General features: G+C 29.4%; 1 protein-coding gene across 4 annotated transcripts in view; it reads left to right on the forward strand.

The window, feature by feature from the left end:
* The window catches only part of LOC106475145 (F-actin-uncapping protein LRRC16A-like), a 94,124-nt gene that overhangs the window by 5,044 nt on the left and 77,059 nt on the right, over positions 1-12,021 (forward strand). For all 4 annotated transcript variants that reach the window (XM_022380266.1, XM_022380280.1, XM_022380269.1 and 1 more), the window contains exons 2-3: positions 7,765-7,862; positions 8,767-8,817. In XM_022380266.1, coding sequence (XP_022235974.1) covers positions 7,765-7,862; positions 8,767-8,817 — 149 coding nt within the window. The remainder of the gene's footprint in view (positions 1-7,764; positions 7,863-8,766; positions 8,818-12,021) is intronic.

Below are 12,021 nucleotides of genomic sequence, written 5' to 3' on the forward strand. Positions count from 1 at the left end.
TATAATTCAAATTTTATTACTATACATTACTCTATTTCTTAAATTAAAAGTAAATATTAAAAAAACACAGATAAACATAGATTTTTGTGTGTCATGTGGTATGTTGAATGAAGCACTGGTTCAAATTAGATGTTTGTGAAGTCAAAATACTAAGTTTATAGTTTTGTTTGAATTAGAAGCTCAAATTACCAATATTGACAAGCTAGAATATAAAATAAGAATGCCTAATCTTTTCTATTTGCTAAGATATTGCTCATGTAATAAATCAAACACAGTGGTACCCCACCCACCTCTTTCCATTTTAGGAAATGCTTCCTTATATACACTTCTATATATGACATGAATAACCAATTGAAAACATGAAATGTCCCCCTAGTGGCTTTCTCAGCCATTTTCAAATATAAAGTTGTCATAACTTTCTTTCGATACAAGATAGCAAAGAGGTAAATTGAGTCTTTAGTCTGCTCAAAATTTCATATTTTTTTAAAAGCAAATACAGCCTTGTTACTAAAATTGATAAATTATAATGGAGTTCTATGGTATCGATATAGTAATTTATGATTTTTTTGGTTATTCAAATATATATAAAACCTAAAAAAAATTTTGTTTCATATCCTCCATGTGCAAAATCTTTAAAGGCTTAGTAACCTACGTCAAGCAGCAACAGAGTACAAGGGTTGTAAATAGAAGAGATTATTGTTTGCTTTACTTCTTTGTTTGCTGTTCTATGTTTAAAGAAAAATAAGTTTAATAACTTATTTCTAAATAGCAATAATCTATATACATATGTAATGTATAGTAATCGAAATGTGACTGTATTTTACAAAGTACTAGTCTACTAAAATCTAGCCAAGACAGGTTACTTTGTAAAGACCAAAGGTCAGCTTTATGTTATTGGATATGGTAACATGAGTGCACGTGAGCCATGTCATTGTAACTTCTGTATTGTTAGCCAGGCAAGGGTGAAAGGTAAATATAATAAAACAATTAAATGTATATATAAATGTATAATGTTATGAGATTTAAGCTAAACATTTATGTTTTCGTGTTATAATTTATGTTCGTTCTAGAATAAAAGATGCATAACTTATAAATATTTCCCGTTTTTTTTTATGGTGGTTACGAGATCGGTCAAATCTTTCGAACCTGTACAGAAATTAATTACTGAAAATAACAGATAAAATATAATGTTTTTTTTAAGAAATGTTTGATAACTATTTAAAACTTCTCTGATGCATAAAAGTATTTTTAATCTTAAAATGAAAATTACTTTGCATTATAGATAGGCAACATGTGAAAAGTAAAAAAAAAAAAAAAGCATGAGAAAAACATTGCTTTAAAAACCTTAAGGCTTAATAATAAAGAAAAAATTGATATTTTGCATATGAAAGCATTGTAATGTTTAATGATAATCTGTCAATTTTCATTAATAATTGCTTACTAATTTAAAAGTTATAGCATGAAAACTACAAGCAGGTCGGTCCCAGGGACCAAGCCTGTGCTAAAAGAGTTAAAATAAGAAAGTAAAATAACCTTCATAATATTAGAAATATTAAGTATTAATAAAAATATTTTAAACATTAAAACAAATGATATTAATTAAAAAAGAAAAATGGAATGTCATTAGTTGGAGAACACATAAAAACCAGTTATTTTTTTCCAAGGACCCTCATACTTTACTGTTGCATGAGTACTGAGTATAAGCATTCATGGTTGCAGTATTATAAACCTATCTATAATAAATTGATAAAAATCCTAAACAGAATGCAAGCTGCTTATACTGAGAAGTATAAATTAAAGGTGTACACTAAAATTAAGTACACCTTATTATTTTTCAAACTGATAGTATTTCCTTTACTGAATAGTTGGAATATTCAGAAATACTAATTTCCATTAGTTGATTATTTTTGTGACATTACTCAGTTTTTCTAATGAATGTCAAAGGACATACTGTTATCCATTTACAAGATGGTCAAAAAACACTAAGGGGAATATTAATTTCATTTCTTTAATTAAATAATAGTTTAATTTGGTCAATACATAATAACAAAAATAAGGCTATTTTCATAAAAAATACCCACACAGAGAATGCTTTTAATACTAATAATTTTATTGATGCATGATTATCAGTTTTAAAAGACTTAAGGTTTAAGCTGACTTTATTTTTTCTCATCACATGTCAGTCATTTACAGTTTTAGTATCACAATATTCACTGTTATCCAAAAGCAGACTTTGAATAAGGGCTTGAATGCATGAAGGCTATCAAAAGATTTTAATTTATATTAATGAAACTGTAAAATTATTTCTGAATGTTATATAATCATTAACTGAAAGTATGGAATTGCACTTATAATGTTGTTCTAGATGAAATAATAGTTTTTCTTATTTACAACACTTTTTTTGTGTGTCCTTGTTGGATTTCATAAAAGAATGTTATGTATTTCTTGCATGTTTTAATAGGCTATGTGTAGGTTTAAAGTATATATATATAGTTTGTTTAATAGATTGAATAGTCTTTTATAACCAACTATCAGTTGCACACCACAGGTAATGAAGAAAGTTAAACAACTTGTCACTGAAAGTAACCCAAAACATAGTGGTTCATGACAGCTAACGTAGGAACATGACTTGAAACTGTAAACAAGATAATTCACCTGGATATAAGACCACAAAAAAAAAAGCAATGAGCTGTGGTCACAAGCTTCTTCCAAAACATGTAGTCAGTTGTTGAAAAGTATGTGAACAGCATCTGGCATATGACAAAACAAAGTATGTAATCACTTTGGAGAAAGAATAAGTGTTTGAGAATGTCTGGGTAATTTAATATTGTGATACAAAATTTCTTTTTGCAAGGGATTTTGGTTGTTTTATGGTACAGTTATAATAGTTAAACATTCAGTGTTCAAAAAAATGCCAAGATAAACTGTGTATACTATCAAGCTGATGTGCACTATACTGTGAGGAAACACCATTTTTGTATAGATTGAATAACAATAACCTGTAGCTACATTTGAACAAAGCATACAGCCATGTGTCCAAATTAACATGCCAGTGCCTCACAAAGATGCAAGAACAAATCGGATTAGAGAGCCTTTGGTTTGTTCAGTCGGATCGTAGGAAGTTGTCATCCACATACAGTTGATAGACTGTTGAAGTCTTTTGCAGAGGAAATTGTTGCACATAGCAATTGTCCATAACTAGGTCATCATGTAGAATACTATCAGTGGTATCACCACTGTAGAACATCCCTTTCTAGTATTGGGAACAAAAATATTTAAGACACAATCAATATTATTACATTTAAATAAAGGGATTGGAATTTTCTAGTACATCTGAATGTAAATTTTTTGATAACTTTGTGGAATGTATGGAAGAGTACTTATATGTATGTTGTAGTATTCAACTTCAGCAATTATAACAATGAAAATGTCTAGATGCAATGTCACACAAAATTCATGCTCTTTTGTTGAGTAAGAGATAAAGGTTTATACTGATGTTTCTTTGAAGAGTAAAAAATGGAAATTCTACAGATAGAATATGGTAACCATTTAGTCACTAGCTTTGAGGCCTGTAATTAGTTCATCAAAAAGATAATGTACAACTGAGGTACTATTTTGGGGTAATAGTAACTGCCAAGCTTATTCATACTTAAAGAGTCCACACCTAGTCTTTTATCAGTGAGCAAAGCTAAACCAGAAATGGTTTTGGCAAAACATGTTAGCAGCACTTTCTATGCAAGAGCTTAGTGCTGCAATACAAATGAATTGGGAAGCACAAAGTGCCTGCGCCTCAATGATTAGCTGAAGGTATGAACAAAAAATACCAGTGTTGATGTGAATTTGCTCAGACATGGGATGTTTTTCAAAAATAAGCGAAGAATGAGGACCTCCCACCAGCAGCTTACATACAGTCTCTGTCTCCACATCCATTTGTCAAACTACCTAGGTTTCTGATAATCCATCCCTACTACAATGTGGCTGGGAGGAATACGGTGAAGCCATGCCACTGTTGTTAATGTCTCTAGATCCAGAATTTATGTGTAAAAGGGAAGACTTGTCAGAATGCTCATAAAGATGTAGAATCTTGAAAGAGGGACTCAGAACCAGATATTTTTGATGAAGAATAAAATGCAAAACAAACTGGCATGTTTTATTTTTGTAGCAACTGCATAATTTATGGTGGTCTTTATCATATAGCTTGGAAGTTAATATCTCAAAGGGCCTTAAAAACGTAGTTGAAACACTTGGAGTTAAAATGAAAGATGAAAACTGAACAATTAGGAAAAAAAAATGGAATGTCATGCTGTGAACAAACCAGTTAAGACACTAATGATATTTATTGTTATGAGAAGAGGAAATGCTAAGATATATATATATATATATATCATGTGTGAAAAGTAGTTTGGCACAGCAAGTGACGAGTCCTCATGTGGGTAAGGTATCCACATTCTAATGATGCTCCTTCATGTTATTAAAAACATATTTCCACACCTAGAGTTGATACAAAATATGTTTCTGTCTTAAAAGTGGAGATACATGATGACACCTGATCTCAAATTAAGCCTGAAAGATAAACATTTCAGATGGTACCAAGAAAGTAATGTTGAGAGGTGGGTGCAACAAACTCTTTTTCAGATGCTTGCTTCGAGACTATCACACTGTTATTAGGTAGTTACAAATTATTTCTTTTGCTAAAATTATTCCAAGTTGTCTTTTGTATTTTATTTAAACATCTTACCTGTATGTTATTTAGTTGGGAATCGTATTCCTGATCTTTTAGTTTGTGAAAAATACAGCCTTTTGTATATAAATATTTTTTCAATTTTACAGAATGATAATTTTAAGCGTTTTAAGGAATATTAAAGGCTTTTCTAAGATTCCTGAATGTACTTGTATGTAGATTAAGTATACAACCATGATTGTTTATGTATTATACTTCTCACATCATGTAAATTGTAATCTAGATAAATATATTTACCTGTATGTACAAAGGCTTCCATCTGCCATATATACAAGTTACCCTTAGTGACAGATTAAGTATAAACAGTACATGCAGAGTAGTAAACATGCACATGGAGAGTAAGAGTAGGCAGTGTATGAAATTTCTTTTTGAATAAACAAGAATTGTGTATGTATATAGTTAGAAACTAATGATGAAACTTAGATTTTATTTATATAAATGCACATGTGCAAAGGAATATCTTGAAGTTCTGAACCATTTAAAGTTAACCATTATTTATGATAACTTCTCAAATGGATAAAGTAAGTGTTCATAGATATTATTTAAAATATTCTTAGAACTTATTAAAACTGGAAAATGATGTATCTTCATATCCTAGGTAATACTAATTAATTATCAAACAAAAAACAAACAATGGATAATAATGACAAAGGTTGTTAAAGTTTTGTTCTGCAGTTTTGAAATAAATCGATGAAAATGTAATAAAATGAAAATCGTTTGTGTATGAAAAGATGAACATGACACATTTGAGCTAGGAATTACCGGAATTTGCTAATCAACAAGTCATCAGGCTCATTATTCAATTACATTCAACTAAACAATTATTCTAATAAAATGGCTAAAAAAAGGTTATTCTCATAAGTAAAAAGAAATTAATAAATAAAAAATTTAAAATTTCATTGCTTCAAAACTAGTTTTGATGCCCATGGTGGCCAGAGCACATACAACCCATTGTGTAGCTTTGTACTTAACAACAAACATGATGGCCATATTTCAGTTACTTAGAATAATTTAAAATAGTAATAACTGAAAAGACAAATTACAATTAGTTGATTATTTTCATGACACTAATCATTTATTTCATAATTCTGATAACTGGATAGTTGGAATTATTGGAAACACTAGTTGGCCATTTTTGTGACATGTAGTGCTTGGCAGTTAGTGGAATTTGGTACTCTATTAATAATCATGCTTATTAATCATTTACATTGAACTAATCATTTATTTTCATGAGATGGGTAAAAATAAAATATTCTCACGAGTTGACAAAACGAAATTATCGCACTACAAGTTATTGTGTAGTTTTGTGCTTGTCAACAAACAAACTTAATGGCAATATTTCAGTTACTTGGATAATTATAATATTCAAAAACAGTAATAACTGAAAACCATAATCTTAATTAGTTGATTATTTTCATGGGTTGTGACACTGGTGAATTAAGCTAAACAAATTTGAATTGGTTGAAAATAGCAAGGAAAAATCATAATGATAGTATTTGCTTTACTGGATAGTTGGAATAATCAAAAATACTAATTTCCATTAGTTGATTATTTTTGTGACATTACTCAGTTTAATCGTAATTTTGATTAATGGATAGTTGCATTGATCAGAAAACTAGTTGATTGTTTTTGTGAAATTAATTGATTTAATTATACTTTTGATTAATCAGTTATGTGACATTAATGTATTATATGGAGTTAATTGCCCAGGATGCAGATAGCCCAGTTGCTTTGCACCAAAAAATGCCAATCAACCAACCTCATTGCCCATCTCTTAACTGACATACTGTAAAGAAAAAGTCAAAACTGAAATCAAATTACTTAAGGTTTTGACAAGTTCATTTTCTTAAGTGAATAATTATCTGTATGGACATGTGCATACATATTTTCCATATTGAATAATCACTAAATTGTAAGTTGCTTTGGAATATAATATAAAGTTAATTTGTATGGACTAAAATATATTAAAGATTTTAGCTATGTTAGTTCTGTGTGTGTGTGTTCAGACATAGACTTTTAGCTAGAGATTCATCCACATAACATGTGGATGGGCAGTTGTCTATCAAGGTGGGGAAACCTTGAATAGGTGGATGACAAGATGGGCAAAAATATGAAATTAATTTCAATACAAACAAGATATATTTGTTTACAACACAAAAAATGGAAAATGGCTTTGTCCTTTGCCATTTAATAAAGTATCTGATTTCTTCATTTGTTCTGTCATGTATTGTTTACAAGTATTGATGTCTATCAGTACTTTGACTGTAGATTCTTCAGCATTTGTGGTATCAAAAGATATTCCAACCGTGACTGTGTTAAATATTAATTTTAAATATTTTAAGCTTTTTTAAATAAATTTTAAGCCAATATTTCTATGTATATGGTTTGAATATATAAAAATAATGTAAATATTCAATAAATAATTAATGGTGGTTGAATTTTTTTTATATTACATAAACTACAGTTTCAAAGAATTCAAAAGTGTAGGTACTTTGAATTAGTTAAAGATAGTAGCAATTGAAAAACAAAAAAACTACTTGGTATTCTAGAAATATTGTAATGTATATTCTGAAGTATTTGGAGCTGAAAAATGTTCAGTACTTATGTTAGTATTAATGGTATAGTAGATCTGATGGAGGAATTTCTACCTTCAAAAAGCTTTGTTACATTATTGTTATTCTACACACACAAAATTTGTATAAGAATAATTTTAATGTAGAACAATTTGTCCAAATATTTTTTAAAATATGCTTCCAGACTTACAATCCGTATTAGTTTCTTCTTACTGAATAATTTGTATTTGTATAAATATTTGTGTTCTTAAAACATTTAAAACAAAAACAAAAAAGGCAACAAGTTACATATAATATGAGAATTTATTTTTCCTATATGTATGTGTTTGTATACTTCAAACAATTCTGCACAACTTTCTAGACAGGCATGGATGATGTATAAATGTGTAATCTCTTGGGATATAACTTGTTGTGAAATAATTATACATGAAATTTTTTTTTCTTTTGTAGAGAGTATTCGAAATGTGCTTGGAAGAAATGTGAAGGTTTCCTTGAAGTGTATTGTACGTATGGAAACCAAGCCAGAAAAGACAGAAAACAGAGTATTGGTAAGCCTCTTCATTAGAAGTTACATAGTCAAAAACTGGTGAATCATAAAACATTTTAATTGGAAAAATTATTCTAAATGATTTAACTTTGAAAATGTAGTTTTTCATGAGCAGAAAAAATTAAAAAATTTGTTAAGTTCGATTACAACTTCACTTTATAGTAGGTGTACTGATTGAAAGTTGCCAAGTTGAAAAATCTTGTTTCCCCTTAGATAGTCTAAATATATATTCAATTTAGTCATCTAAGAATACATGTATGCTACACATGTACATTAATTGTAAATGATGAAAGGTAGTACAGAACTTCAAACCTTGAATGAAATTACTTTTTGTGGTTTAAAAATAAGTTTATTAAAAGAATATCTCAAAATGTTAAAAAAACCATTCTTAAGTAAAAGTACATTAAGTCATGTTTTATACATGCTGAACATTTAAGTTCTGTAATTTGAACAATGTAAACAAGGCTACTGTATAAATTACATTTTCTAATCAAATATGAAAAGCACTGTTATAAAATTCTAGTTTAAAGTATTATAAAATAAAGGTAATTGTTTTAATTTATACACATAAATGTATGGTTTCCTCATTTGTAAAATGTAATGAATGTGAAGTGTTTTTGAGAGATTACGTTAGAAAAGACTATGTAAGTAATTTTAAGTTAGTTTTATTTCCTAAACTCCAAACCAATCAAATAGGTTGTTATTCTGGATATTTACCTTCTGTTTTTGTAGCTATAGATAGAATGTGGGTGGTCCTTTAACATTTTTAATCCCTAAAAGATTAAACTTAAATGTATTTTGTGCAATTGTTTAATATGATATAATTTATAATTAGCATAAGATACTTTTGTTTTCTGTTTACTTATATTCATTTTCTGTTTACACACTTTTTTGTTATTTTCAAGGCCTTTTCTTCCTGCAGACTTTTCATTCTCACAGCCAAAGTTCCTACAAAGGTGAGTAAAGTTTATATGCCAACTTACCCATTTTTAAATGTTTTGTAAATTTGTTTGACTCGGCACACTGCTCTTTGCACATGTCTTAACTATTATTGTACTCCTAGTCTTAACTGATAAAAATGTATGAAGAGCAGAGATCACAGTAGAGCTTTGAAACGTTTGATAATTTTTTACCATCATTATTAACCCTATAGCTATAGGTTTTCCTACAGGTTGGGGTCAGAGGGCATGTCATCACATTTGTAGACTTACATTCAAAATTTGATGGAACTACTATTTTATGGATGTATGGCAATAAGTTTGGCCATAAGTTTATAGATTATAATTTAAATCTTAGTATTATACATTAGTTAATTTCTTAATGTAAAAGTAAGTATTAAAACAAAATTCCTAAATATCGACTTTTGAGTGTTACAGGGTATGTTGAATGCAGCTTTGGTTCAAATTATGTGTTTAACTCTAATTACAAAGTCTTTAGTAAACTCAAATTACTGATATTGACAGGCTAGAATATAAAATATGAACTTCCTATCTTTTTATTTACTGAGATATCACTATATTTAGCAATTCAAACACAGTGGCCCTACCCACCCCTTCCATTTTGCAAATACTTGTTTATGTACACGAACTTCACTCTTTCACATGTTTCTAACCAATCAAAATCCCATAACTTCCCCCATTTGGTTTTCTCAGCCTATACAAGGTGTCTATTCACCAAAAATAGTCTTTTTGTTTCGAAGCTCGAAAAGAAGGGGTAAGACGAATTGGTGATCGAAAAATATTTTTTTAGGCCCAAATACAGCTTGGTCAGTAAGCCTGATAAATTAACGTGGAATCCTGTGGTATAGGTATAATAATTTATAATTTTTTTTTATTTCAAAATGCATATATAAAACATAAAAAATTTTTAGTTTTTTGCAAGGTACAGCAAGGGAGTACAAACTTTGTAACAGTTGTAAGAAGTAGAGATTGTTTTCTATATTTCTTTATTTACTGTTCTATGCTTTAAGAAAAATAAGAGAAATTTAAGAATTTATTTGTAAATAGTAATAATATGTATACACATTATAACTGAAATGTGATTGTATTTTACAAAATACTGGTCTTCTGAACAAAGCTAAGACATTTGCACTTTGTGAAGACCAGTTTTATGCTATTGAATATAATAACATGAGTTACATATGTGTTGCATGTTGAAACTTTTATGATGTTAGTCAGACATGGCTGAAAGGTCAACAAAATAATAAATATAAATAAATGTATAATGTTACGAGACTTAAGCTATTTAGAATAAACACTTGTGGTTTCCTGTTACAATTTGTAGTCATTCTAAAACAAAAAAACATAATTTAGATCTATTTCCTAATTTTTTGTGGTGGTTACAAGGTCAGTCAATTTGACCAAACCCATACAGAGAAAAGAAAAAGAAAATGACAGATAAAATATAAAGTTTTTCTTAAAAAAGTTTGATAGCTATCTGGAGGTTAGAGATTTCACAAATTAAATTGGAAAATTTTCAGATGAATAAAAGTATTTTAAATCTTAAAATCTAAATTACTTTGCATGTTGGATAGTCAAAACTTAAAAAGAAAAAATGCACAAGCAAATATTTAATTTAAAAATCTTAAAACTTAATTTAAAAACCTGATATTTTGTGTATGAAAGCCTTGTAATGTTTACTGATAATGTCCAAAATTTACTTTGGTTACTTTGTTGATCACAAGCTAAGTCGATTCCACCCATCCTGTAGTCAAAGAGTTAAGGTGCAAAGAATGGGTGTATTATATTTTTTGGTGTCAATTTATTAATATACATGATTTTCTAAAAACTAAATCTAAAAACTACTTGTGTTTTAAGGATTAACTAACTGACTTGAACCTAGAGCCATTAATTTAAATTCAGCCTATAGTTATGGGTAGGTTATAACATAAATCAGGCTAAATACATTGTATTATTAACATTACGTATACATCAAAGACTAGTTATTGTCACTTCTGATAAAGTTCTATATAATTAAAGATAAACTTTATTACTTTAGTGTGAAGACAAACTGGTGATAAAAATAAAATAACAATATAATTGGTTCTTAAATGTTAGACTTAACAGTAACAGTGTTGACAATAGGCTACTGGTATTTGGTATTAAGTATTTATTTTCAGGGTACAAGTATAAATACAATGGTTAAGACTAGTGTAGGAATTAAGTGCTCACAGTATGTTAGGTGTAATGGGTGCAATGAGTGGATTTTATTTTGGAACTATGGGTTGGCATGTACTTTTGAGGAAGCTAGTAATGAAGATGTGCAACTTGTTTGTAGGTTGAAGGAGAATTTGGAGGCAATCATAATTAAAGTAGAGGCAATAGATAAAGAGAAGTGTAGACTGTGGAAAATGGCAGCAGGATTTGAAGAGGAGCTTAAGTTTTTACATGCAAGGAATACATCAGCTAACAATGACTTTCGGGAAGTTAGAAAGAGTACTATTAGGGCTAAAAGTAATGAATTTAACTGCAATGAGCCTATTCTATTGAGCAACAGAAAAGGATGTGAATGATAAACTTAAGGAGGATATAGTTACAGATGATTCCTTGACAAAGCATTTTAGATAGGATAGTCTGTGGGGTAAATAGAGAGAAGCAGATCAGATCATGCTACTCAGGAGCACAGGTGGAGGTTATAACTGACAGAGCAGGAGATATAATAAAGGGGGCTAGCAGAGATGCAGTTTTTGTGATGAATGTAGGGGCTAATGATGTAGGGAAAGGTATTTAAGAGGAGCTAATTAATAAGCACAGGGGGGTTGATAAAGGCATTTTAAGGAAAAGTCCATAACTTAATTTTGTCAGGATACTGCCCAGTATAAACTGTGGGGATGAAGTAAAAGTAGGTCACTAGGGCTAAATGTTAGGCTTAGGTTAGTATGTAAGGATGAGCAGATTGGCTGGTTTGACTTGTGGTATCAGTTAAGTGGAAGAAAGGAGCTTTTTCGAATGGATGGTTTACATTTAAATAAGATAGGGGCTGCTTGTTTGCTATGTCTATTAACTCAGCTGTAAGGGAAGTTTTAAACTAGGACTAGATAGTGGTGAGGGCCAGTATAAACTAAATGAAAAAATAATAAGAGGCTGGGAAAAGTTTAGCATAGGAAATGAGTATAGAAGTAGTTATAAGGGTAGGCTTAATTGTTATTAATGTAATGCTAG

The sequence above is a fragment of the Limulus polyphemus genome, unplaced genomic scaffold, assembly GCF_000517525.1.
Source record: "Limulus polyphemus unplaced genomic scaffold, Limulus_polyphemus-2.1.2 Scaffold144, whole genome shotgun sequence".
NCBI classification, from domain to species: Eukaryota; Metazoa; Arthropoda; class Merostomata; order Xiphosura; family Limulidae; genus Limulus; species Limulus polyphemus.